At 41.2% G+C, this 26,669-nt stretch overlaps 1 protein-coding gene and 1 long non-coding RNA gene across 2 annotated transcripts; one reads left to right on the top strand and one right to left on the bottom strand.

The window, feature by feature from the left end:
- Positions 1–25,999, top strand: SKA1 (spindle and kinetochore associated complex subunit 1). Its single transcript, XM_082699175.1, has 8 exons — positions 1–183; positions 9,809–9,902; positions 11,476–11,574; positions 14,921–15,045; positions 16,591–16,688; positions 19,788–19,925; positions 23,431–23,600; positions 24,380–25,999. The coding sequence occupies exons 3-8, from the start codon at positions 11,487–11,489 to the stop codon at positions 24,526–24,528; spliced, it is 768 nt and encodes a 255-aa protein (XP_082555301.1). The 5' UTR covers positions 1–183; positions 9,809–9,902; positions 11,476–11,486; the 3' UTR covers positions 24,529–25,999.
- On the bottom strand, positions 24,914–26,669 carry LOC309848085. The gene is made up of 2 exons (XR_014302815.1): positions 26,334–26,669; positions 24,914–26,110 (listed from the first exon to the last, which is right to left on the bottom strand). It is a non-coding gene; the product is annotated as an uncharacterized lncRNA (long non-coding RNA).

The raw sequence follows: 26,669 nt of genomic DNA, 5'->3' as shown, positions 1-26,669 counted from the left end.
TGTCCTCAAGAAGAATGGTCCTGCCCTGCCATCTACTGGTCGCATGGCAAAGGTGCCTTCCAACCAGCATTTCAATAAAGCCAAAATTTGTTTTAGCAACTTCGGAAGAAGGCAACAAATGTACATTGTTCTGGGTAAAACTTGGACTTGGTTGAAGGCTTATTGATACCAAACACAGATAAGGTATTCTGTTTTATGGTAAAATCTCATCCTTTTGGCATCATCAAGGAACTCCACCTATGAACTCCACTCGAGGTTTAACTCTTAAGGAACTACATTAAAAATTAGATGAACACTCTCACTGTTTCTTAAAAAAGAATATATTGAACAAAACAACCTTTCCTTTAGAGCTTATGGTTTAAAGAAAATCAATACCACCAGGAAGAGCCCAGTTTAGTCATAGTTAATCAGTAAACCAGGGGCCTGGAGTAGCGGTTTCTTACGGTTACAACTTGTATGGTTTGCTAGGGCTGCTATAATAACGCGCTACAAGCTCGGCACTTGTAACAACTTCTGAACAACAGAAGTTTGTTGTCTCACAGTTCTGGAGGCTAGAAGTCCAAGATCAAGGTGTTGGCAGCATTGGTACCTTCCGACGGCTGTGAGGGAAGGATCTGTTCCAGGCTTCTCTCTCTTTGGCTTGTGGTTGGCCATATTCTCCCTGCGCCTCTTCACTTTATCTTACTTCGTATTTGTCTCTGTGTCCGAATATCCCCTTTTAATAAAAACACCGGTCGTATACTGGATTAGTGCCCATGTAATGATCTCAGCTGAACTTGATTACCCCTTTAAAGGCCTTAGCTCCCAATAAGGTCACGTTCTGTGGTCACGGAGGTTAGACTTCAACATATGAATGGGGGTGAGGGGGCGGTGCACAATTCAACCTTCCTTTGGCTTCCCATCAGCTGAATCACAATTCTGTTTCAATAAACAAGCATGAGGGGAGTGATACAAAAGAAGGGTGCCATTACTATTTCATAGGTGCCTTGGATGGCAGTGGGTCAGGCGAGAATGGAAGGGGCATGACCAAGAGCTTGGAAAGACCCGTGGAGCATGATGGAGGTGGGGATTGTTGATCTGACAGGCAATAGGGTGGGTAGGGTGGAAGCCCATAATGTGGAGTGGGGGAGGGGAAGCGAACAGCTGGGCCAAGGCATGAAGGGGAAGTACATGGTCTGGCAGCAGGGTATGGGGGACCCATGCTAGGTATAAGAGAAAAGGCAGAGAGGGACCTTGAACCAGTGAAGGTCCTGGGAGCAGCTTCACTGGGGTGTGATGAGGGAAGAGCTGAACCACTCAACTGCAGAATGTGCGTGTAATCCCTAAACTGTAGGCTCGGGCAGGATTGAGCTTTGCTGCTTTAGGCGCCATTGTGGTATGGACACACCTGGCCTGGCACAATTGTGCTGTTCCCTATGAGTGCACTAGGCTCTGGGGAGTTCATTAGCAACTCAGACTCCTTCTGGGCGGCCTCAGTTTCTCTTAACCATCAATAGCAACCTGGGAGGGTCAATCTACTGCGCTTGGGTTTGTCTCCTCTGCTATGATAGTAACTTAACATCATGTGAGAGATTTCTGATGTAATTCAATCATTTCCTAGGCTATCTGGGAAGTTAATTTGGAGGGTTTGGAGGGCTGGGAGTGTTCTAATGAGGTCCGATAAATCTTTGATGTAAACCTCTAAAATCTTATAAAAATCTTTGAAATACATAAATTGTTATCGATTTAGCTTTATATAAAGCTTACACAAGATTTATAAACATATCCTGTTTGGTCGTGTCTAGGCAGATAGAGATTTTCTAAAACATGGAAATCACCTCATTCTATAGATTTGTACATCATAATGACAGTTAATAAAATGAAATTCTAATTGAGTTTTCATTTTGTTGCTGAGTTTCCATTAAGAAGAACTTGCAGAAGGAAAGCAAGAAAAACACCTTGGTTCTAAAAGATTAGAACATATTCAGCAAAATAAGCACATCTATATAAATGGTATACAAATGATCTTTTCTAGCTTTCCTGTGACCCATTATTAGAGATCTGATTAGCAGGTATTTCTGCAGTTAATTGATTCTGAAAAATTTAGCAAGCATTGCTCCTCTCTACCTCAAGACTCGCAAACTGCGCCATTTATAAATACCAATATAACAATATCCTTTACATGTTTAAAATGCTTTGGGAGAAGTCTTTGTCAAAAGAGTTTTGTCATGTATAAAACCTGATCTCAAATATTCATATGTAAAATACTGATGCCTGTTCTCAAAAAAATATTTTACTAAATTCACAAAGTATGCCAATATGAGAATGCCGTAATCCAAGTTTATGAGTTGGTTGTCTTCTTCTCCAGATCCACTTTCCATGATTTTCTACCCAGTCCTGGACTGAGGGGGCCTGATCCATATGGACTGCTTCAAGATTTTCCTTTGCTTCCTGGCCTCGGGATGGGTCCAGCCAATGGAAGTTGGGGTTATCAGCAGAAGACCCATCGGTGGGAGGGGAACACAAGGAGATATTTATTCTCCTAGCTTCCTTCCTGCTGAATTCCCGACAGGGGTGCTCTGAACCTAACCAGAGACCATGGCTCCTAACAAGTGGTCACTTCCTTAGAGCTGCCCCCCAAATTCATGGGACTGTCCATCTTCCTGCTTAGGAATAATTACTTTTTCCTAAGTTATAAACCCCAAGGAGCTGCGCCATGAGATGTTACCTTCTGAAAACTCTACCACATATTTAAGTAGTCCCTTTTATTACACTCTCCTCAAATTATCCAGTTCCCCCCAATCTTATTTTTGCCAAGATTTTGAATAATATAATGTGCTTACTCTTTCCTTTGTGTGAACTAAGCATATGGCAGAAACTACTAACATACCATCTCTGTGAAACACAGGAGAGATTTTGTACGATAGAGCTGTTCTAGTCACACATCTCTTCTCCCTTTTCTTTTAGTAGAAACCAGTGCTCCAATTTCCAGTCACCTGAGTCTCTCTTGAGGTCAGCTTAGCCACAGCCTATCAGAATTCAAGGGGTTATTCATACCTTGTTATTGTGTGGGTTGGACATTTTATACCCCCAAATGCGGCAGCCATCCTATGGAATATGTGAGCTAGAAAGACATTATTATTATTGAAAAAATACAAAGTTTTTTCATTTGTGTCCTTGTCCCTCCCCTCCAATAGGCAACAGGACTTCTCACCTTATTCTTTCATTACATATACACAGTCTGTCTCATTAAAATGCTAGACCCTAGAAGCCAGAGGCATGTTAGTCTCTTATAGTAGAAAATGTATATGATAGTGAATTGTGTCCCTTTAAAATTCATACGTTGAAATCCTAACCCAACAATGTGATTGTATTTGGAGATACGACTTTTAAGAGTTCAATTCCACTGTAGTCTAAAAACACACTATGTATTATTTCTTGTCTTCAGATTTGTTAAGGTATACTTTTTAGCCCAGAATGTGGTCTGTCACAGTGAAAGGTCTATTCAAACTTGAAAAGAATGTGTATTCTGCTTTCGTTTGACAGAATATTCCATAAATATCAACTAGATCAAATTGATACTGTTGTTCAATTAAAGTATATCCTTACTGATTTTTTTTTGCCTGCTTGGTCTATTAGTTATTGATGGAGATGTTGGGATCTCCAAGTGTAATAGTCCCTGATAATTTTCCTTGTTCTGAAGTCAACTTTATCCAAAATGAATATAAGTACTTTAGCTTTGTTTTGTTTTGTTTTTGATCAGTGTTATCACTGTATACCTTTCTACATACCTTTACTTTTAATCTGTCAGATTCTGTGCATTTGAAATGGTTTTCCTGGGGTACCTGGGTGGCTTATTGGTTAAACATCTGCATTCAGCCCAGGTCATGATCTCAGGGTCCTGGGATCAAGCCCCCACGCTGGGCGCTCTGCTCAGCGGGAAGCCTGTTTCTCCTCCTCCCTCTGCCTGCTGCACTGCCTGCTTGTGCTTGCGTACAGGTGTGCTCTCTCGCTCTCTCTCTCTCTGTCAAGTAAATAAATAAAATCTTTAAAAAAAAATAAAGTGGTTTTCCTGTTGATAACATATGGTTGGGTCTTACTTTTTTTAATCCACTCTGACAATCCCTGTCTTTTAGTGTAACTAGACCCATTCACCTTTAAAGTGATTATTGATGTAATTGGATTAATATCAGCCATGTTTATAAGTATTTTCTATTTGTTGTTAGAAGCATCTTTTACTACTTTCCCTGGGTTTAGTTGAGCATTTTCATTAATAAACAATTATACTTCTTTTTTAAAAAAATGGTCTCCCTAGAATTTGCAATATACTATAATATTTATGGGGTTTTAAAACCACCACTATACATGTACAGATATAGAGCAAGGACAAAGTTGCAAAATGTTTAAATTTGAAGAATTTAAGTGAAGGGTGTATGAGTCTTTGCTGTTTGACTTTTTCCATTTTTTAAAAAGATTTTATTTATTTATATGACAGAGAGATCACAAGTAGGCAGAGAGGCAGGCAGAGAGAGAGGGGGAAGCAGGCTCCCCGCTGAGCAGAGAGCCCGATGCGGAGCTCAATCCCAGGACCCTGAGATCAAGACCCGAGCCGAAGGCAGAGGCTTAACCCACTGAGCCACCCGAGGCACCCCAGACTTTTTCCATTTTTATTTATGTTTGAAATTTTTCAAAACAAAAATAAGGGGGGAAATGTTACTGTGCCATTGCCAGAGCCAGCCAGCCTGATTATTTTTGCCTTCTTGTAGTCAGTTTGCTTTTTACCTGAATGCTTAAAGTATTCTTTCTTTATCCTTAAAGTTGGATAACTTAAATTGGATACTAACAGCTGTCAAGTGTCCCTTAATAATGCAGTGTGCTTCTCCATCTAAAGACTTTTTTTTTTTTTTTTGAAACATCTTTATTAAAATGGCCCTGGGGCACCTGTAAGCATCTGCCTTTGGCTCAGGTCATGATTCTGGAGTCCCAGGATGGAGTCCAGGAGCCCTACATCGGGCTCCCTGCTCATCTGGGAATCTGCTTCTCCCTCTGCCCCTCACCCCGTTTGTGCTTGCTCGCCTTCTCTCGTTCAAATAAATCTTTAGAAAAAAATAAATCTTCTTCCCATTTTAGGGACATTTTGCATGTAGGACACAAATTATCCTCATGTTGGATCTTTTCTATCTTCTGTTTCTGTGGGCTTCTCTGTGTTTCTTTAATTTCCTTTTCTTCAACTGCATGTAGTGTGATCATCTTCAGCTTTTCTCTTTACTTAATTGTCAGGGGTGTCTTTTCTATTCCTTGCTATTTGTAATTTAGTATATGGTGGTGTTTGAACCTTCAATTTATATTTTTAAGTCTAATGTTCTCTGTTTTGTTTCTTTTGTTTCTGTTTACTCTGTTCTTGATGAGGTCTTATTTTTAATTAGTATATATACAGTTCATATAAATACAAAATTTCTTGCTTTTTTTTTTTTAAGATTTATTTATTTGAGAAAGAGAGAGTTGGGGGAGGGACAGAGAGAGAGTGAGAGAGAAACTTCTGCAGACTCTTTGGCCCAGCAAGGCACCCAACCTGGGGCTGATCCTAGGACACTAAGATCAGGACCTGAGCCAAAACCAAGAGTCAGATCCCTAACAGACTTCGCCACCCAGGCGCCCCTCTTGCTATTCATTTAAATATGTATTCTTGTATGTATTCATTTAAATATGTATTCTTTTTTTTTTTTAAGATTTTTATTTATTTATTTGACAGAGAGAAATCACAAGTAGATGGAGAGGCAGGCAGAGAGAGAGGAAGGGAAGCAGGCTCCCTGCTGAGCAGAGAGCCCAATGTGGGACTTGATTCTAGGACCCTGAGATCATGCCCTGAGCCGAAGGCAGCGGCTTAACCCACTGAGCCACCCAGGCGCCCCTAAATATGTATTCTTGATCATTTTCTTTATCAATCTCTACATGGTTTCTTCCTTCCTTGACTCTCCCCCCTTTTTTTCATTTTCATTGTTAATTGCACTGAACCATTGTTCTGCTTTTCACAATTTCAAGTAATAGTCCACCCCTTTGAGGAATACTCTCAACTTTGGGTCCTTTCCCAATGGGAAATTAGACTCAGAGGGAAAGTGATGACCAAGAATAGGAGGGAAAAGAAAGAGTATCCCAGAATCGGTAACCTTCAGATTTCCTTTAATTCAGAGATATGTAGGTTCTTCAATAAGATTTCAGGGTGATGGTGTGCTTAGGTGCCAAGCCATCCTCTACTTCTCCTCTGTGCTCCAAAATCTTCTGCTTCCCTCCTTAACATCAGGTTTTGAATTTCTCACCTTACATTATCTCTGTTGCCAAATATTAGTGATTTTGGGGGAAGAGGATTTAAAAAAATAAAAACTTCTTTGGGGGACTTTTGTTAAGAAGTAGGGAAAGGAAAATCTGTGGGATGGTCTTAATTCCCCCCTTTTAACTTAAAAGGCCATTACTCAGACAAACCATAAAAGACTCTTAATCTCACAAAATAAACTGAGGGTTACCGGGGGCAGGGGGGTAGGGAGAGGGTGCTTGAGTTATGGACATTGGAGAAGGAATGTGCTATGGTGAGTGCTGTGAAGTGTGTAAACCTGACGATTCACAGACCTGAATCCCTGGAGTAATAATACATTATATGTTAATTTTTTAGAGGCCATTACTCTCCACTTAGTCATGTTTATTTTTAAAAGCAGGTCACAGGAAGACGGAAATAATTTTCAGAAGGAAAAAACCCAAATGCTTTGAGTTAGACAAAATCTCAGAAGTCATCTACTTCTCAAGTTCACAGAGCCAGTTAATAACTGAACTGGGACTAACTAAAGGTTTCCCTGTATTTTTTTTTTTTCCATTTTCCTCTGTCTCACGAATGGGTAGAATTCTAGATATCAGAGAGGGAGAGAGAGACACACACACAGAGTAGTTTTCAAGCTTCTGACTTTCTTTCTCTACCTCTAATCATACTATATGCCTCTGAGACTTTGTTAAAGGCACCCTGTTGGCCCAGAAATTGGGGCTGTAACAATAAAACTAAAAAACGTACACACTGGACAAAGACTAGGGGAAAAGTATGAGAAGTTTTCTTTTCCCTCTTCTCTCTAGTTTCAAAAAAGAAAACCTCAACCAACCAACCAACCAACCAACCAACAACAACAACAACAAAAATACCACCAGAGGTATAAATCATTTTAGGGTATGAAACATTGCATAAGTGAGGAGTTTGATTTTCTGGGATGCGTCACCTCAGATGCCATGACATAATGAGAACTGAGAAATGGTTCCTGTGAGAATTGTATTATGAGTATATGCCTTGGATTTTAATGTTGCTCCTTGGAAAATGACTTCAGAAAAAAAATTAAAAGAAGATAGTTTAGTAGGAAATGTAAAAACACAAGCTTGCCTTGAATGTTATTACTTCCCAAAGGGTCAGACCTGTTCGTGATCAGTGATGCATCTCAGATTGTACCACATCTATACAATAGACCTTTCCTCTTCTGAAATGACAGCTATAAAACTGTCCACAAACTTATTGGTCACTATCCACTGTCAAAACCAGGGGATTAAATATTTCCTAATTTCCCAGAATGCAGAGTCCTAGGGCTTAAAGAGATTTTTGATCTTTGTTCTACAATGAGGACCTTAATTGTTCTGACTTTGGGACATCCAGAAATTAAACTTGACCCCTTGCTGTAAGAAAAAGACAGAAAGGAAGTAAAGTATTTCGTCAAAGTCCATTGGGTATCAAAAGCTTAGAATTCATAAAGAATCTAGAATTATTCATGTGATAATATACTTCACATGAAGGAATTAAATGATGATGGAAGTCTTTAGGTTCAGAAACATAAAGCATAGGAGCAAGTGACTGACCCTTGCACCCGAGAGGCCGCGGAGCATCATGGGAAAGAGGACAGGCTCTAAATACCGACTTGGGGAAGTTACTTAATTATAAGCCCCAGTTGCTCATCTGTAAAGTATAGGTCATAATCGTAAGTATTCATAAGTTTATTACAAAGTCTAAACAGGGTAATATGTGTAAAATGCCTGAATTAGATGAAGTACCCAATAAAAGTTTTCTGATATTATTTTTCCCTGGGGACTAGAGTTCACATTGCTTTAACTCTTGATTATATTTCTTGCAAGGACCAGTCCAGCAATTTCTTATATCTTGCTCTTGTAAATATTAATAAAGGGAAACCTCTCTAAGGTGGAATCAGGTGGCTAGAAGGGGAAGCCTTCTATTCTGTGTCAGTTATAGGAAGAATTGTCAATTATAGACCCCAATAGAAGAATCACCAACAAGAAAGAACAATTAATTATAAGCCCCAGCAGAGAAAGATGTACATAGTATCTCCTAGGAGAAATTAACTCTCTCTGCAACTCAGCCAATGAGAAATCATCATCACTCTGAACTCTTGCTCTTCCCCAGCAAACTTTTGGTCAAAACAACCCTTCCCAACTTCCTCCTCCTCTCCCATAAAATAATGTTTCAGAGACTACTTCTGTCCTACTTTTGGATCCCCTGTTTAGGGTAGGATTATCCTAACTTCCAGCTCCTGAATGTCTAGCCAGTCAGACCATTCCACCCCCCTAAAAAGGCTGATAAAATAGTTTAAGACTGGGCAGATGACCCAAATTAGGACAATGAGGTGAAATCCTGGGGCTTTTGCCAGATCTGTTGGGAAAGCAAGAACTGCTAACCTATTAGAGTATAAGTCTAGAGGTACCAGAGGTTACCATAGGGAAAAGCCTGCCTGAAAATGGAATTGACAGATAGGAATGCAGAACTGAGAGAAGGAGACGGTTCTTTAATAGGATGTTTGAGTTCCTGGGTCCAGCAACAACTGTAGACACATATATATGCACACTTTACAATTTTATAAGCCAAAGAAAGTCTTTTTTCCTTGCTTAAGTTGGTTTGGATTGAGTTTCTGTCATTGTACTTGAAATCCTCATAAATAATCCTATATTGGAAAGAAATATGAATCAGGCAGAGCAATCTAATTGCTCAAATTTTCCCCCCACGTCCCCCCACCTTGTAATGACTGCCTTTATGCTTTGGTCTTCCTATTTTCTCATGAGAAAGAATCTGAAAATGTTTGTGTTTGATGCTACAGAGTGCATTTGCGTTGTTATTTTTCTTAGATATTGACATTTGAAGCCTCACATTTAGTCCTACAATGAAAGGCTTTGTTCTGTTAAAGGACTTTAGCTTTAGACAAGTAGGTGTATCAAAATTAAAAGACACATTGAAAATGTATCAGCCAAATAATGTGTAACTTATTTGGATTCTAAATCAAACCAATAGTTTTTGAAATAAACAATGATACAATCAGGGGAAACTGAACACTGGCTGGATATTTGTTATTGAGAAGTAATTGTTAAAATATTTGTGTGTGATAATGCTAATGTGATTTTTAAAGAGTTTCTATCTTCTGGAGATATGCATATAAATGTTTTTGGAGGAAAGATACAATATCTGAAATTTGCTTTAAAATATTCCAGTAGGGGAAAAAAAAAAATCCAGTAGGAAAAGGGTGAGAGGAGAGGAGGTACAAATGAAACACGATCTGGGATAAGTTAATAATGGTTGAAGCTGGGGTGATGGGTTGAGCACCGGGTTCACTATCCTATTTTAACTTAAGTTTGAAATTTCCCAGAAATTTTTAAAAGTAATAAGTAGAAACGGCCAAGTATGCTATTTGCCTACCCAGAACCTATGCTCTCCTTCTCCCTTACAAACAGAACCCCTATATGGTTGAGGATGCAATGTAACTGTCTAAATTAAAAAAAAAAATTAATGATTTTTTTCTTTTAGTCTACTTTGCAGATGTGAATGGCCTGTGGAAAGCAGAGAGAAGGCACTGGGTGTGGCTTCCAAAAAAACTTTTTAAAGATGGTGGCTCAGCTGGTAAGTGAGCCTGATACCCCTGCCTCTTCTTTTCTGCTACTGTAGACCGAGATCTGAGGAAGGAACGGGGGTCATCTTGCATCACAGGAAATCCCAAGGCCAGAATGCATGATGCTATGGATGATGTCTTCAAAAGAAAGAAGGAATCTGGATAGTTGATGACTGTGGAGTTGCCACACCAGCTTGGGGATGCTTTCTTTCTTTTTTTTTTCCCCCCCAACAGGGAGAATTAACCCTTTTTCTTAGTTTAAATTTGTATTTGCCCTTACAGAGGCTGTAAACTCCAGGAAGAGAAGGTCCCTGTCTTTAAGCTCACAAACTGGAGGAATTTCTGGAATTTTCTGGGGCGGTTTTTAGAATATTAGGGCGTGGACCCCACTTCCAGGGTGTCTGATTTCAAAGACTTGGGGTCCAGCGTAGGCTTGGGGTCCAGCGTAGGCATTGGAATTTTGTAAAAGCTGTCCCTGGTGATTCTAACGTTGCCACCAGCCTGGACACCTACTGTTGGAGCTCAGCATTTGATTCCCGGAGCGCGCGAGCCCCGGCAGGCCTGCAGCCGAGACTGGACCGGCGACCGGGATCATCCGGGACCACCTGGACTGGGAGGAGCTCTGGGCTCCAGCAGACGTGCGCGTCAATCCCCCCAGCCCCGCCCTTTCCCCCGCCCCCGCCCCGCCCCGCCTCCCCCCCCGCCCCGTTGTGGCTCCGCCCCGCTGTGGCCCTGCCCCCTCGGTGGCACTTTAGGGCGCCGGAACTCGAGCAGCCCGCGTTCCGGGAGTGCCGACGTGCGCGTGCGCGGCGCGGGGTCCTGGCGGGCACTTTGAATTTCGCTCCCGGAGTCTCTTATCCCGGGCTTCCGAGGCTGGGGTCTCGGCGGCTGGCGATCGTGTAGCGAGTGGCGCTTTGCTTCCGGACCCGCGGCAGGTTGGAATCTGAAGTTGGGGATCCTGCCCTCGGAGGCCGGCGGAGGCATTGTTTGGGCAGAATGGGGGCGCGGGGCCGCCAGGCCGAGCCGAGGGACTGCGCTCCGTCTCCCCACCGCTCGGTTGGCTGCAGTGGATGCTTTAGATCTGTCCTACCCTCGGAATGAATAACTGACTCCTTCCCTTCCCCTCCCTCTGCCTCTGTATCAGCTCCAAACCGTAAAGCCCCAGTCCCCGGCAGCCTGGGAGAAATGCTCACTTGGACTTGTTTCTTTGCCCTTACTGTGTGCTTTCTTTTTAATTCATATGTACTTTACATTTTTAAAGAAGATTTCATAGTTGTCTTTATATATAAGTCGTGCATTTGTCCCCCTAAGTCCCCTGTACCTTGATTTGGGATGCATTGATTACAGAAGGCTCAAAGACTAGTCAGTATTGGATTCTAGTTAAAAACTGAATTTTGTAGAATTGGAAGAAATTGAGTTTTTGCACTTTCTTTTCAAGATATGATTTAGTGTATCACATCTGTGGTTCACTTACTGGATCACATTACTGGATCAGTACTGGTAAATGCCTGTACGGATTTTGAAAGTAAACAGAAACTTGTCCTTTCTGTTTTTGTAAATGTTTATTTCTTTATTTTTTCTTCGGAGGATTAAAGGATGGCCTCCTCAGATCTGGAACAATTATGCTCTCATATTAATGAAAAGATTAACAATATTAAAAGAACTCTGTCACTTAGAAATTGTGGTAAGTAGAACAGATTCCACTGACATAGATGTAAAATGCATTTTAATTATTGTTCCACTTTTAATATCCTAAGCCTGGTTCCACTTTGAATATCCTAAGCCTGGTTAAGCTTTGACATTTTAACTTTCAAACAGTGGTTTTTTGAAGCGCTCCAGCATTAATAGTTTGAATATAGCAGAGTACTAAAATGTAAGTTATAGTGAACAATGACCTGCATATTAATTAGACTTAATGGCTTGTGTTTTTCTGAGATACACAAGATACAATAGGAAGATTTGAAGGTTATCTGGCATTTGTGGTGGTAAAGCTAGAGATACTGAAAGGTAAGGGATAAAAATAGAAGTGAAAAAGACCCACAGGGGTAAAAATAGCCCATTCTCCATCTAGCAGCTTGCTTTGCAGGAATCTGATCTTTATATATGACTAGGAAACAACTGATTGAAAATGTCCAGTTTTCTAATGTCCAGAAGCTTGGAGGTTGTAACCATCTTCCAGAATATTCAGAAGGGCTGAAAGAGGATGAGGCAATGACAGTGCAAAGAAATGGGTGATACTAGTCAAGTCTGGGAAAATACTGTTTACAAAAATTGTGAGCTCCCGAATCTATGTTAGGAGAGCTTAAGATTTATTTATAGGCAGAATTCTATTTGCTGGGAAAATTGTAGTGAATTTCACTGTAGTTTGTACTGTGAATTGATAATTTAAGACATTCTTAAGAATATGAAATTATAATGTTGAAATGCCCGTTTGAATTATACATGTCCTTCTAGGGACTTTCGTATTCTTCATTTCTTGTCGAGAACCTTCAGTAAAGGAACACCACCCATTGTACAATTTACAGCTTACTTTCTCTGTAGAAAGTGCAAGCTGAGGGGACTGTGGGTTCTTCTCCTCCAGCTCTCTCATTTCATACATGACTCTCAGAAGTCAAGTCACTTGCCGAGCTCCCTAGCTCATGGTGGTCGGTTGGAACTACCGTTTTGGATCCTGATTCCCAGTCTAGTATTCTTCCTACTTCTGTGCCACTTTTATTGAATAACCCAAAAAGGACATCTAGATTTTTAATGTCTTGTTTAGCCTTTTCTTTCTAGGGGCATGATTACTGTATGATAAAAAGATAAAATTTAGAGACCTCTAAAACAATTAAACCTTGAATTCAAATGACCCCACCAAAGCATGAGGTTTGCCGAAGCAATGTGACCTATTAGATCATTACACACTATCATTTGTATGTGGAGAGAATGATTTATCTATTTGGTTCCATCGCTTATTTATTTATTTATTTATTTTTAAAGATTTTATCTATTTGACAGAGATCACAAGTAGGTAGAGAGGCAGGTAGAGAGAGACGGGGGAGGTGGGGAGCAGACTCCCCTCTGAGCAGAGAGCACAATGTGGGGCTCGATCCCAGGACCCTGAGATCATGACCTGAGCTGAAGGCAGAGGCTTAACCCACTGAGCAACCCAGGTGCCCCTTCATCGCTCATTTAATAGAGCTCAGTCTATTTACCCTTATCTGTTTGCCACTCTAGCTGCCGTAAGTTACTAAATCAGTAGACAGGGCCCTAAAATGAGGTGACTAAAAGTTATTTGAAATGCAAGTGTGCCCACACTAGTTATTTAACTCCCTGAAATTAATCTTGATAGAGACATCTGTACTCTTACTCCCTTACTAATTTCTTTTAGTCATTATGAACCTACTGTCAAATGCAATTAACATTGATATTAGATAAGAATTATTAGATATTAGATAATGATATGATTATGGTATTATAATGATATAGATAATGATAATGATATTAGATAAGAATTATATATTGCTTGTCATGTTCATGAGGAATAGTAGTTAGCATTTACTGAGTGTTTTACTAGATTTCCAGGCACAATGTTCAACCCATCTTATATATACGTTGTTGCTTATCTTCACAGTAACCTTGAAGTAGGTGCTGGTGTCTCTGACTTTAGGTCTTGGACCTTCTGGCCATTTCACACTACAGCCTCCAGAATCTACAGATATGGTCGAATTGTTCTTTTCTTTATTTTTCTCCCCATCTCCCTAATAGTGTCTTTACTTACGTACATTTCATTGGTTATTAGAAGTAAAGATGGAAATACTTGATTATGATGATAGTTTTTCTTTTGTGCTTCTGATCTCATAAAAAAAATTTTTTATTCCTACTTTTATTTCTAGGGAGGAGGAGACTCTGGTTTTCCCATTCTCAAATCTATAGATTTGAGGGGTGCTGGAGGGGGCGTTGGGAGTATGAGAGCATGCTGCTTTATAAACGCCTGATGTTTGTTTCTGTCAAAAACTCCAGGCTTATGACTAGCCTGTGACTTTTATGTTACTTTTTCTGTTTAATATGAATCTCAAACCCAAGTGCATCCCAAGCCAGTACTACAGATCATAAAGAGAAGCTCTCCCCCATCTCCCACATACCCTTGAGAACCAGTCCAAAACAAAAGCTTCTCTCCCTGGCCAGTGACAGAATTTTGAGGAATGCAATTTCACTGAAGGTTTACCCCATGAATGAGTCTCCTTTGGGATTCTCACTTCCAACACCCTGTGCTTTGAGTTATCAAAGCCTTGGTTCTTGACCCCATTAAAACCAAATGTGTTGGGTTGCTGAGACTGGTAAACAACTCTCTCCAGGTTTCCTCTGCACACCCAGTTGGGGCTGTTGTAGCATCAGCTCCCCCATATTGCCTGTGTGGGTCTGTCTTCATGCCAAAGCCATTGGAGATTTATCATGTTCTCATGAAAGCTCAACTGTAGAAGGGTTGAGGGTAGAAGGGCTTTTGTGTGTGTGTGTGTGTGTGTGTTTTTAATCCAACATTTCTAGGTGTTTTATTATAGTGGAGGACTTTGCCAAAATCATGGGACTCAGGGGACACTTTGTACTTACCTCTCCCTTCCTTCACTACCATATTACTTAGAAATGAGGTCTTAAGATTATCCATGGAGAGCGCCTGGGTGGCTCAGTGGGTTAAAGCCTCTGTCTTCAGCTCAGGTCATGATCCCAGGGTCCTGGGATCGAGCCCTGCATCTGGCTTTCTACTCAGCAGGGAACCTGCTTCCCTTCCTCTCTCTCTGCCTGGGCCTCTCTGCCTACTTGTGATCTCTGTCAAATAAATAAATAAATAAAATCTTTAAAAAAAAAAAAAAAAGATTATCCATGGAGACAAGTTCTAGGACCTGAAACAGTAGTCCTTTCTCCTCCCCCAAGTGTCTGTCTCAGGTAAAGCTCTGGCCCAAGAGTTTAATTGGGTTGAGATTGAGAAGAATACGGTGTGCTAATACTTTTCTGTATACTTGATTTTTCATTATCTCTTTGTTTACTAATAGGTCAGGAACCTGCCTTGAGGACTAAATTAGATAAAATAGGAGATGAGATCATTGTAGTAAATGAACTTCTAAATAAATTGGAATTGGAGATTCAGTATCAAGAACAAACCAACCATTCACTCAAGGTAATGTTTTTACAATGAAGAAACGAAAGGGCAATAAATACAAACTGCCTAATCGCCAGGGAATTCTGGATTCTTTACATTCCAAATGTTCTTAGCTGTAAATTATTATTAATGGTATACACTGTATCTTCTTAGTATAAAAAACTCCAGAGCTCCTCAGGTGTTTGTTTCTTTATGTGGGTAGCCAGTGAAATTGAACTGTACTGAAAAGGAAGATTTCCTAAATAAATCTTGGTAGCTTTAATTTAAACGAATGATCTGATAGAGTGATGTGGAAGGAACACCTAGCCTGGGCTGAGGAGATGCAGATTCTCGCCCTGGCTGCGCTCAGCACCCTCTGCCACCCTGAGAAAGCCCTTTTACCTCTTTGGGTCTTGTGGTCATCCTTTGGGAAATAATGGGTCATACTGAAGGATTTCTTAGGTCCTTCTATTCTGCATTTCTCTGTTCTATGAAGTGTAATATAAGGATTCTCAAGTACAGAAAAATTTGAGTCTCAGTCACACCCCATTTTGATTTAAATAAGCTTTCTAACTGACTAAGCTAATGAGAGTGCTTGTGTACTTCTGGGAAAATACACAACTTGTACATAGTTACCTCGTGCTGTTGGAGCTATTGGTGGGTTCCCTGAGATTGAACGAGGTGGCCTCTATGGTCCCTTTCAGCCTTATAATCCTTAATTTTTTCCATTTAAAATAATCCGTTTTTCCACTATAGGAATGGGCATGAATCCTTCTACTGCTGAAATGAAATTAGTGGCTATGAATGTCATTCAGCTCATAGAAAGAAAGATGTCCTATAAATTCAAAACAGAAACCAATATTGGTTTCAGTTCTAACCTATCCAGGAGTGCCCAGAGTTAAGTGTGGGCCTAAAGAACATTACGTTCAGAATGGAAGGCTATTTAGAATTTTTGTTCATCTTACGATTGAGAATCAGTAGTCAGCAATCTAAAGGTGTTGAGTATTTTTCTTATTAAATTTGCATGAGTTCATAGCCTCAAGTTCTAGCGAAAGGTAAAGACAAAACAAAAGCAAAGCACTCAGAAGCCAGTGGAAATTTCCATTAAGCCAGGGTATGTGGGTGTCAGCGATGCTGGTGGTTCTGAGGAGCGTCTCGGACGTGTGCTCCAGCCATGCACCATCCTCCTGGCGCTGCTGTACAGATAACACCGGGGAATGTTTGTCAAGTCGACAAAAGCAATTTACTAGAATGACAAACGAAAATCCTTCATGCATTTTTTAGTTGCTCTCCAAGGTGACATGTCAACCCTCCCTGCTGTAATGTGATTATAACCATTGTTCTCTGAAAACCAGTAGAGAAAGCTACTGTATTGCCGTCTAAAACCAGCTCTGGAAACCAGAGGGTTTGTAAAAAAAGAATGCTACAGGCAGTGCTTTCCCACCTCCTGTGTTCTGAACACTCCCAGTCACTGTCATTGTGGTTGTGATTGCGCTCTTTACAGTGTCTTAAAACACACACTGGTGGGACAGACGCTTACTTGGGAGCTATTTTTTTTTTTTTTTTTTTTTTTTTAAATTTTAGGAACTCTCTGAATCCCTTGAAGAGGATTATAAAGACGTGGAGCATCTCAAAGAAAACATTCCTCCTCATTTGCCTCAAGTAACAGTAAGCCAGAACTTGTAAGTGTATTTATAATGATTCTTGCTATCTGCATTTATCAAACTCTTCAACACCTCAGCTCTTTGCTTTCTTATGGACTTGTGGTTTTGTTAGTGTTTGTTAGTTTTCTTAACATTTACCCTAGAAATAGTTATCCTGCTGCCTCCGCAGAAATCGTTGCGCGTCTTTCCCACAGGCGAGTGTCCGCGAGGCTCTCTTTTCCCACTTTGTCTCGTTTCTTTACCTCAGACCAGAGTTGGTCAACCCCGGCCATCTTCAGCCAGATGATTCCTTGTTGTGAGGACAGTGAGGAGGTTCAGTAGCATGCCTGATCTCCGTCTACCAACTACATGCTAAGGGGAACCCCCATCCCCCCAGCCGCACCCATGCCCAGTTGTGACAATGAAAAAATGTCTCCTCACATTGCCATGTGTCCTCTGGGGGACAGACTCTCCCTGATCCTTGAGAACCACTGTCTTAGGGCAAAAATAAGCTTAATGAAGTTCCCATCTTATAAACAGCCAAAGGAACAAAACACTTAGCTTTTCTTCCCTCCCCCACAACTAGTGTCCCCTGTGTGTCCCCCACCAGTATGTGTTTGCGCCTCCCCTTTTCCCCAGAGCCCCCCTCCGCCTGTCCCTGGGCTGCTAGTACCACCACACTTAGGAAGCTGACCCAGAAATTCCCCTGCAGACCCGATTCTTCTTTCCAGATTGTATTTCGCTGTCTCTTTGTTTCTGAAACGCTGTGTTCTGCTCTGCCCCAGTGCTCCGTGGTCATCCTGCACCTCTGACTTGGCTGCCTCCCGTTTCTCTGCCCTCCTTTAAATTACGGGCATCTCCTAAAGCTGTGTTTGGCCCACGCTTCCCTTCCACCATAGTCAGTGCTCTCAAATGTCCCAACTCCAGCCTTGACGTGACCTCTGCTGCTTGCCAGGAGCCTAGCACATGAGCTGTTCCTTCCAGCTCTGCATGTCTGAGGCCAAACCGACCAGTTCCTTGTTACCAACCCGTCGTGCCTGCTGCCTTCCCCCCTTCCCCTGGACAGGAGCTGGGTACCTTCCGCCTGTCTTTCTCTCTGTAGCCCTCAGCCATGCACGCTGCCTCTGTAGGGTTTTGTCTGTCGCAGCCCTCCCTTCTGTTCTCATTGGCTGGCTCTGAGTGCGATCTCCCATCATCCCGTGTCTTTGTCATTTGAGAGCTCCTGTGCTTTGTCCTTCCATGGTTCCACTGCTCCCCCTCCCCAGGCATCTGCCACCAAAGTTACATTTCTAAAAGGGGGTTCCAAGGGTGTAAAAACATTCCATGTGTAATATAAAAATGTTTAACTTTTGAAATGTATCATATATATCCAGAAAAGTGACTAACCATTATTTGTGCAAATTGAAGAAGAATTAAACAAACATCAGTGTATCTAACTTTCAGATTAAGAAATACGATATTACCTATACCTCACAACCCTTCTTCTCTTGCAGACCTTTCCTTTATCAAAGAGGTAGCCATCCTGCTGTTTGTGATAATCATACTCTTGCACATGTGTTTCTATAAACATGATGCTGTTTAAATTTGAAAAACTGAAAGGAAGGCATGAGCCTTGCCGTGTGGGAGATGAGCCACATTACTGCGGATGGTTGAAGTTCTCTAGAAAAAGATAAGCTCCACAGAGTACTTGGCATGGTCAGGCTCCCCTGCAGTGTCCCTGCAAGAAGAGAAAATGGTGGGTGAGGTCATGAATGAAAGCTCGGAGCCGAGGTCATCACAGGACATCTGCCAGGATTGTGCCGTGGGCTGGACATCAGACAGCCAGCAGGACTATGGCTTAGGGAATAGGAGGAATTTTCTTCTCCCGACCTCACTGTGGCTTAGTTTCAGCTTTCAGCCAAGGTCATAGCAGAACCTTTCTGTAGCTTGAAATGGTTCTTTTCAGCTGACAGTCGCAGCAGAGCATGAAGGAAAAAATCAGGAATTTCTCTTAGCATCTGGTGAAGACAAGCAAGTAGAGCCAAGAGTCTGCCAGGCTCACCATGAAGTCTCATGTTAACACTCATGGAAGGTTGATGGTACCATAGCATTGGCCATCTTCATCTCGACAACCTAACAATATGTCCATCTGCAGTCATGGCGCCTCAGTCGGGCCTGGTTCCCTCATGTCTGGTGCTCAGCTGTCATCTTGGGGTCTCATCTTCCTGTGTTTCTGGGATTCCCTTCACTTGCTCTTGGGTTGGATCTGCTCTGTCTCCTGTCTCCCATTTCTGTTTCGGAGTAGTCGAGCCAGCATGGCTTCACTTGCTGCTGCCAACAAGGGTCTGTTCCTTCCCTGGCAGCTAAATCACCCAGAAGCTACAGCCTATTTCTAGACTCTTAGCTAGTGGGGTAGGAACTATATTAGGCTTCTCACTGACTCTAAAAATTGGGTAGGACTGAAGCCAAAAGTTCCATGCTCATTGCTGGCAACTAAAATGAATCTGCAACAGGCAGAGACTGATACTAGCAACCAGTGGGATAAACTAGAAAAATAGAAGTATAAGAAGATTAATGTTTCTATGTTCAGAATTATGGAGTCAGGAAGAGAAGCTGTTTAGAGGTTAAGATAAATTCGACTTGACACGTATTGACTTTGAGAAGCCAGTGGGATAACCAATGAAGACGTTTAGCCTAGGTACAGCATACACCCGTGTTTTGGGTGTGTAAATATAATTCTACTACTAAAGATTTGGGGACTTCTTTTTTCAGTGTTCACTTCACTATTCAGATCTTCATGAACGATAGGAGAAGGGGCAGCAAAAATTTTTGGATAGGGGCGCCTGTGTGGCTCAGTGGGTTGAGTCCTCTGCCTTCGGCTCAGGTCATGATCTCAGGGTCCTGGGATCAAGCCCCGCATTGGGCTCTCTGCTGGGTGGGGAGCCTGCTTCCTCTTTTCTCTCTGCCTGCCTCTCTGCCTACTTGTGATCTCTGTCTGTCAAATAAATGAGTAAAATCTTTAAAAAATTTTTTTTGGCTATACAATTATAATAAGGCGAATCTTGTATTTGTTAACGGATTGTTTTCAGTTGGGAAAACTTCCTAGTATGCTATGAAATTCTGATGATCGCTTGTATCTCTGTGCATCTCTGTCTGCAGTGCTAATGTCTCAGATCTTGACCCTGAGGAACCAGTCAAAGTTGAGGAAACCGCAGCCACAAAGAAGCCCCCAAAAGAACAAAGAAGTATAAAAGAAATGCCGTTTATAACTTCTGATGAATTTAATGGCATTCCAGCGTAAGTATTTAAGATAGAATTTTAACGTTCAACTCTTTAGGTCAACATACATGATTGTTTACATCCTAAAGCCTGATTATATTCACAGTGTGCTGTGTTCAAATATTGATCTTTTCTCAGCTAGTCTTACCTCAGACAATGAAAATGCAGGAAACCTTTAGTTGAAGATGGTTAAAATCATGGTTTTTATTTGGTCTAGAGCTCTTCAGAGCAAGATCTAGAGATGGGTGAGGGTATTACTGAGTCCTCTCCAGGACCATTTTGTGGTCCAGATTTATCTAGTTACATTTTAAAAGTAGCTGTTTTGGGGTGCCTGGGTGGCTCAGTTGGCTAAGTGTCCATATCTTGTTTTCGGCTCAGGTCATGATTTCAGGGTTGTGAGATCAAGCCCTGCGTTGGGCTCCTCACTCAGCTTCAAGTCCGCTTGTCCCTCTCCCTCTTCCCACTTGTGCTCTCTTGGGCTCCCTCTCTCAAATAAATAAATGAAATCTTAAAAAAGAAAAAAGTAGCTTCAGTTTTGGTGAATTTTAAGGAACGTGTGCTGTATAGGTTTGAGAATTAGAATGGCAAATGTTGTGTGTGTTTGGTTTCCGTTTGCTCTTCAACTTATGCCACACATATGCTTGAGTGTGTGTTCTGTTCCGGGCTGTGGGTCACTGAGAACAGTGCAGGGGTGAGTAAGACAAGATTCCTTCCCTGGAAGGAGGTCTGCTTTGCTCTTTACGGAAGACAGTAATGGAGAGCCCATGATGGAAACTTCTGTTTGTTTGTTTAAAGATTTATTTATTTATTTTAGAGGGGTGGGGGGAGAGAGAAAGATCCAGACCCCCCACTGAGCACAGAGCCCCATGCAGGGCTCCACGTGGGGCTTCATCTCATGACCCTGAGATCACGACTTGAGCTGAAATCAAGAATCAGACTCTTCACCGACTGAGCCACCCAAGTGCCCCTGGAAACTCGTGTTTTTAAACTCTCATCGTTCCAGGGCTTTGCTTAACTTCTTGGCTTTATATTGTTGCATATTGTATTATGTTTTCATTTTACAAATAACAGCTTTTTAGAAAATGTTGTCAGAAAAAAACTTAACTGTTGTTCTGCCACCCAGATAAGATGGAGTATTTCCTTTCAGATTTTAATTTCACATGTATAATAGGTTGTTTCTGATTGTCATTACAACAATGTAGTTATACTGCTATTAGAGCTTACTTGCTTTTTTTATTATGAGCATTTTGCCATTGTTAACTATTATTGTAAACTTGGATTTATTAGTTGTGTTAGATTTCCTTAAAATGAGACTGACCTTTCTCTTTAATCTTTTTTTTTTGGTCAGTCATTTATTTTATGATAGCTTTATTTTCATGAAAATTTTGTTTGATGCTATTCAATTTTTTAAACTGTTATTTTTGTTGCTCATTGGCTGACCTAAAGAAAGAAGCAAATGTCTGTGAGGAACAGTGGAGTAGATGGGCTTTTATAAAATGCTTCTGTGAAGAGATGAAGGAAATTAGGATAGTCTTGGTAGAGTATTCATTTATTCATTTTTAAACTGAGGGGTTATTTACTGACTGAGAGAACTTAGATGATTGGGATAAGGAAAAATGTATTCCAAGCATTGGGCTTTTCTTTATTTTATCTTATAGGATCAACAGTTTGTAAGAATTATAGTTACAAACAACAGAAGCAAAAATGAATTTAGAAAAGAAGAGAATAGGGGCTCATGGGTAGCTCAGTTGTTTAAGGCTCTGCCTTTGGCTCAGGTCATGTTGTTGGGGTCCTGGGATCGAGTTCCGCATCAGGCTCTCTGTGCAGGGGGCGTCTGCTTCTCCCTCTCCCTCTGCCTGCCACTCCCCCTGCTTGTAGGTGCGTGCTCAGCTCTCTCTCCCTCTCTCAAATAAATAAGATTCTTAAATAAAAGAAAAGAAGAGAGTAGTGAAAATGAATGTTTTTTGGCTAATATATTATTATTAATATATTATTTGTATTATATTATTTATATTTTATCATGTACATATTAATATGTTATATTGTTTATATTATATTAGTATATGATTGTTATATATAATTATAATATATGTTATTTCATATTATAGAAGTTTTGATTAGGAGGAGAGGTGAAGGACAGTGTTTCACATACTGAATCCACAGTTTATTGAAGGGAAAAATTGAGGCAAGTGATTGGGTTTTGTTTTTGGCGTATGCAGAGAAATCGAGTCTCCTGTTTCAGCCTTATTCTAAGACTGTATGGTGACTGGGAGGATGGCAAGAGGGAGATGGGAGTGGAAGAGTGGATTTAGCTGCACACTGGCTCCCCTCTCCCTGCAACTCGCCCCCAGACCCTGTCCTCTGCCAGCTGCACTATTGGCTCTCTGTCCTGATGGTCGTCACCATCTTTGTTGTGGTCTTTGTTGTCCATCTTCCCTTCCCCTCCTCCCCTTTCTTTCTCAGAACAGATAAGTTAGCAGAAAACCAGAGTGGTATAGTTATGTAAGCTACTTAATATATATTTATATATATATATATATATTATTTTTTAAAATATTTAATTAATTTATTTATTTGACAGATCACAGGCAGGCAGAGAGAGGCGGGGAAGCAAGCTCTCTGCTGAGCCCGATGCGGGGCTCGATCCCAGGACCCTGGGATCATGACCTGAGCTGAAAGCAGAGGCTTTAATCCACTGAGCCAACCAGGCACCCTTATTTATATATATTTTTAAAGATTTTATTTATTTATTTGATAGAAAGAGAGGGAACACAAGCAAGGGCAGAGGGACAGGGAGAAGCAGGCTTCCCGCTGACCAGGGAGCCCGATGCGGGGTTCGATCCCAGGACGCTGGGATCGTGACCCTAGCCAAAGGCAGACACTTAACAACTGAACCACCCAGGTGTCCCTTTACTTAATATTTAAGTTTTTCTTTTCCTTGCTCACAAACATTTAAAGATATTTAAATAAACTTTTCTCTTGCAGTTAACCAGCAAGAGACCTTGTTTTAAATTGTAGTATTTGAGACCCTTTTTAAAATTGTAATATTAAGTCTGAGTATTAAGGCAGTATTAAGTATTAAGGCAAAGAATGGAGATGAATACATCCAGATATAAATAGGAAGTTAAGCGACTGATACTCTGTTTCTATTTAATTTTTCAGCTATTGAGATGTGTTTATTTGGAAGTTGATATACATTTTTTAAAAATATTTATTTATTTATTTTGGTGGGGGCTGGGGCAAGGGGAAAGGGAGAGAAAAAAATCTCCAGCAGACTCCATGCTAAACGTGGATCTGGACACTGGGCCCCATCTCACGACCCTGAGATAATGACCTGAGCTGAAACCAAGAGTTGGACGTTCAACCAAGTGAGCCACCCAAGTGCCTATACATATGTATGTATTTTTATGAAGAGTTCTAATAGCTTTGCTTCTGTATAAAGTCATCATACATAAACACTTTTCAAAGAAAAAATAATTTTGTATAATGATTCTTTAAAAATTAATCACATACTTATTTGCAGGTACATGAAATCTCGCTTAACCTATTGTCAAATTAATGATGTTATTAAAGAAATCAACAAGGCGGTGGTTAGTAAATACAAGATCCTACATCAACCAAAAAAGTCCATGAGTTCCGTGGCCAGAAATCTCTACCACAGATTTATTGACGAAGAAACGAAAGATACCAAAGGTAAAAATGATAGCTTATATATGTGTGCATGTTTGGAGTGCAACTAAATCGTGAGAAACGAGGTGAATTCTAGAAAATTCTGAATCTAGAGAGGTAGTTCTCAACCAGGAGTGGTTTTCCCAGTAGGGCACGTTTTCTCCATGGCTGGAGATAATTCGGGTTGTTACAGCTAGGGCTGGGCTGCCACTGGTGTCCAGAGACTAAAAGCACAGTTGAGTACAGTGCACAAGACCGCTGCCACGGAAAGAAATACCTAGCTCCAGGTGTCTCTACTTCCGAGGCGGAGAAACACTGCTTTAGAGTCTATTATAAAGCTCTACCCACTGTTTTCAGAATTGGAGTAGTAATGAAAACACTTACCACGTGCCAGATAGTGTACTGAGAGCTCTAGTCCTCACATCTTACGAGCTATGTTACCCCCATTTTGCAGATGAGGCAGAGAGAGCGTCCCGTTCTTGTCCGAGGTCAGCCAATTAAGGGATGGAGCTGCCAGTCATTTCATTCTCTTAACCACTATCCCGTATTTCTTCTTGAAAAGTCAGTTCAGAAGATATCAGCAGACAGCTAGTAATACAATAAGCAGGGCTACACTTCGCTAAACATCACGCAACTTCAGTTGAGAGAATACTGATAATTTCACCGAGGATTTCTGTTCTCAACTTTGGCTGCCTAATGATAGTAAACATGATCCATGTTATTCATGGTCACAATGTAATCCCTTTAAATCTCATCCTGAAAGTTGTCCTTATGAAAAGTAGTACTAATATCTTTATTTTCAGGTCACTATTTCATAGTGGAAGCTGACATAAAGGAGTTCACAGCTTTGAAAGCTGACAAGCGGTTTCACGTGATACTGAATATCTTACGACACTGCCGGAGGCTCTCAGAGGTCCGCGGGGGAGGCCTTACCCGATACGTCATAACTTGAAGCCCGTGTGCTCTTTTGAACTGGCCAGATATGGGGTGTAGGCCACTCCCGTGGTTTCCTTATATGTGATTTCTTTATAAATGATTTCTTTGGCTTTTTCATTTTCTTTTCTAGCTTCCTATAAAAACAATTTTTTAGGAGGTAAAGCACATATATTTTAAAATTCATTTTCTTTCAGAACGTATTTAACCCCCTACCAGATGAATCTCTGTGCTAGGTATATAATGGAACTAAAAAATATTCATGGTTAATTTTTGTGTTTATTGACAGTGCTGTAGACCTCAATAAGATAGATGCACATGTGATAATGGAAGAAAAAGTTCAAGAAGATAAGGTCAAAGATACCCTATCTTTTTTTTTTTTTTTTTTTTTTTTTTTTTAAGTAGGCTCCACACCCAGCATGGAGCTCAGCACAAGGCTTGAACTCACGACTCTGAGATTAAGACGTGAGCTGAGACCAAGAGTCAGACACTTAACTAAGCCACTCCGGTGCTTCAGTGATACCCAGGCTTTTTAGAATTAAAGGTTGTTAATGTCAAAATTCTATCAATGGCATTTCAGTCTACAGGCAGAAGTTGGATTTATAGGCAGCCCCCCTCCCTGGGATGATTCTGCTTTCCCATGTGTTGTTAGGGAACAGCTTACCTGAAATGCATTTGGTATGGACCAATCCATAAACGTCAACTATAATGAAATTGTAATAAAAATATACTGAGATGAAAAAAATGATAAAATAACACATAAGCGGTTTGATAGTTGTCGTGGAAAATGGGTGGTTGGATTGCAAGAATTGCGGATGTTTCTCTTGTGCACCTATGGAGACTGGCTATGTGTGTTTTAGTCAGAGTTCTCCAGAGATACAGAACCAATAGGAGGTAGATATATGGAGAGAGAGAGAGAGAGATGACGACAAATCGGTAGAGAAGTCCCTCGGTCTGCCGTCTGCCAGCTGCAGACCGAGGAAAGCCCTGCGTCACTCAGTCCCGAGTCCGGAGGCCTGAGAAGCAGAGAGCAGGAGACGTGGCTCCAGCAGTGAGGCGGAAAAAAGAAGTGAATGCCTCTTTCTTCCGCCTTTTCTTGTATTCGGGTCATGCGCAGATGGGATGATGCCCACACACACTGGGGAGGGCGGTCTACCGAGTCTACAGATTCAAATGCTCATCCCTTCTGGAAACGCCCTCGCAGAGGCGTCCAGAAACAAGGTTTAGTGTGGGCACCCTGTGGCCAGTGCAGGTGACACATAAAGTGAACTCTCACAGTCTCTGTGTCGTCTGCTGGGTAGATGGATCCTTGTAGCCCAGTGAAAACTCATCGAGGCCTGGTGGCCTGGTGAATAAAATACACTCCCTGTGAGGACCACAGAGTATATTAGAGGCGCTACTTACTGTCATCCTTCCTCCCTAATTTAAATGCGGATGTGTTTAATCTTTCATGTCTTGCTTTAAATAAAAATAATGGCATTATTCTTTAAGTCTTACTTGATTTCTCTCTATATATTGTCATTTTCTATAAAAGACCATTTTATCTGCTTGAAATATTCTTGAAACTCATAGTGAACAACTGTCCATAAATGTGTCTAACTCTTGGGACGCCTGGGTGGCTCAGTTGGTTAAGCAGCTGCCTTCGGCTCAGGTCATGATCCCAGCGTCCTGGGATCGAGTCCCACATCGGGCTCCTTGCTCCGCAGGGAGCCTGCTTCTCCCTCTGACTCTGCCTGCCATTCTGTCTGCCTGTGCTCCCTCTCGCTCGCTCTCTCTCTGACAAATAAATAAATAAAATCTTAAAAAAAAAAAAATGTGTCTAACTCTTGTAGAATGGATACTGAGGAAAGCAATTAGTCTCTATTTTAATCATTAGCACATAATCAGTTTGTTACATTAATTTGGGCATACATTGATGGACTTGTATTCATCAAAGAATAATAAAGACATTAATTTTCAAACAAGAACTAATCTCTTGGGACGCCTGGGTGGCTCAGTCATTGGACGTCTGCCTTCGGCTCAGGTCATGATCCCAGGGTTCTGGGATCAAGTCCTGAATCGGGCTCCCTGCTCAGCGGGGAGTCTGCTGCTCCCTCTCCAACTCCCCGTGCTTGTGTTCCTGCTCTCGCTGTCTCTCTCTGTCAAATAAATAAAATCTTG

Source organism: Mustela nivalis, assembly GCF_964662115.1.
Source record: "Mustela nivalis genome assembly, chromosome: 14".
NCBI lineage: Eukaryota > Metazoa > Chordata > Mammalia > Carnivora > Mustelidae > Mustela > Mustela nivalis.
This window is presented reverse-complemented; position numbering and strand designations above follow the sequence as displayed.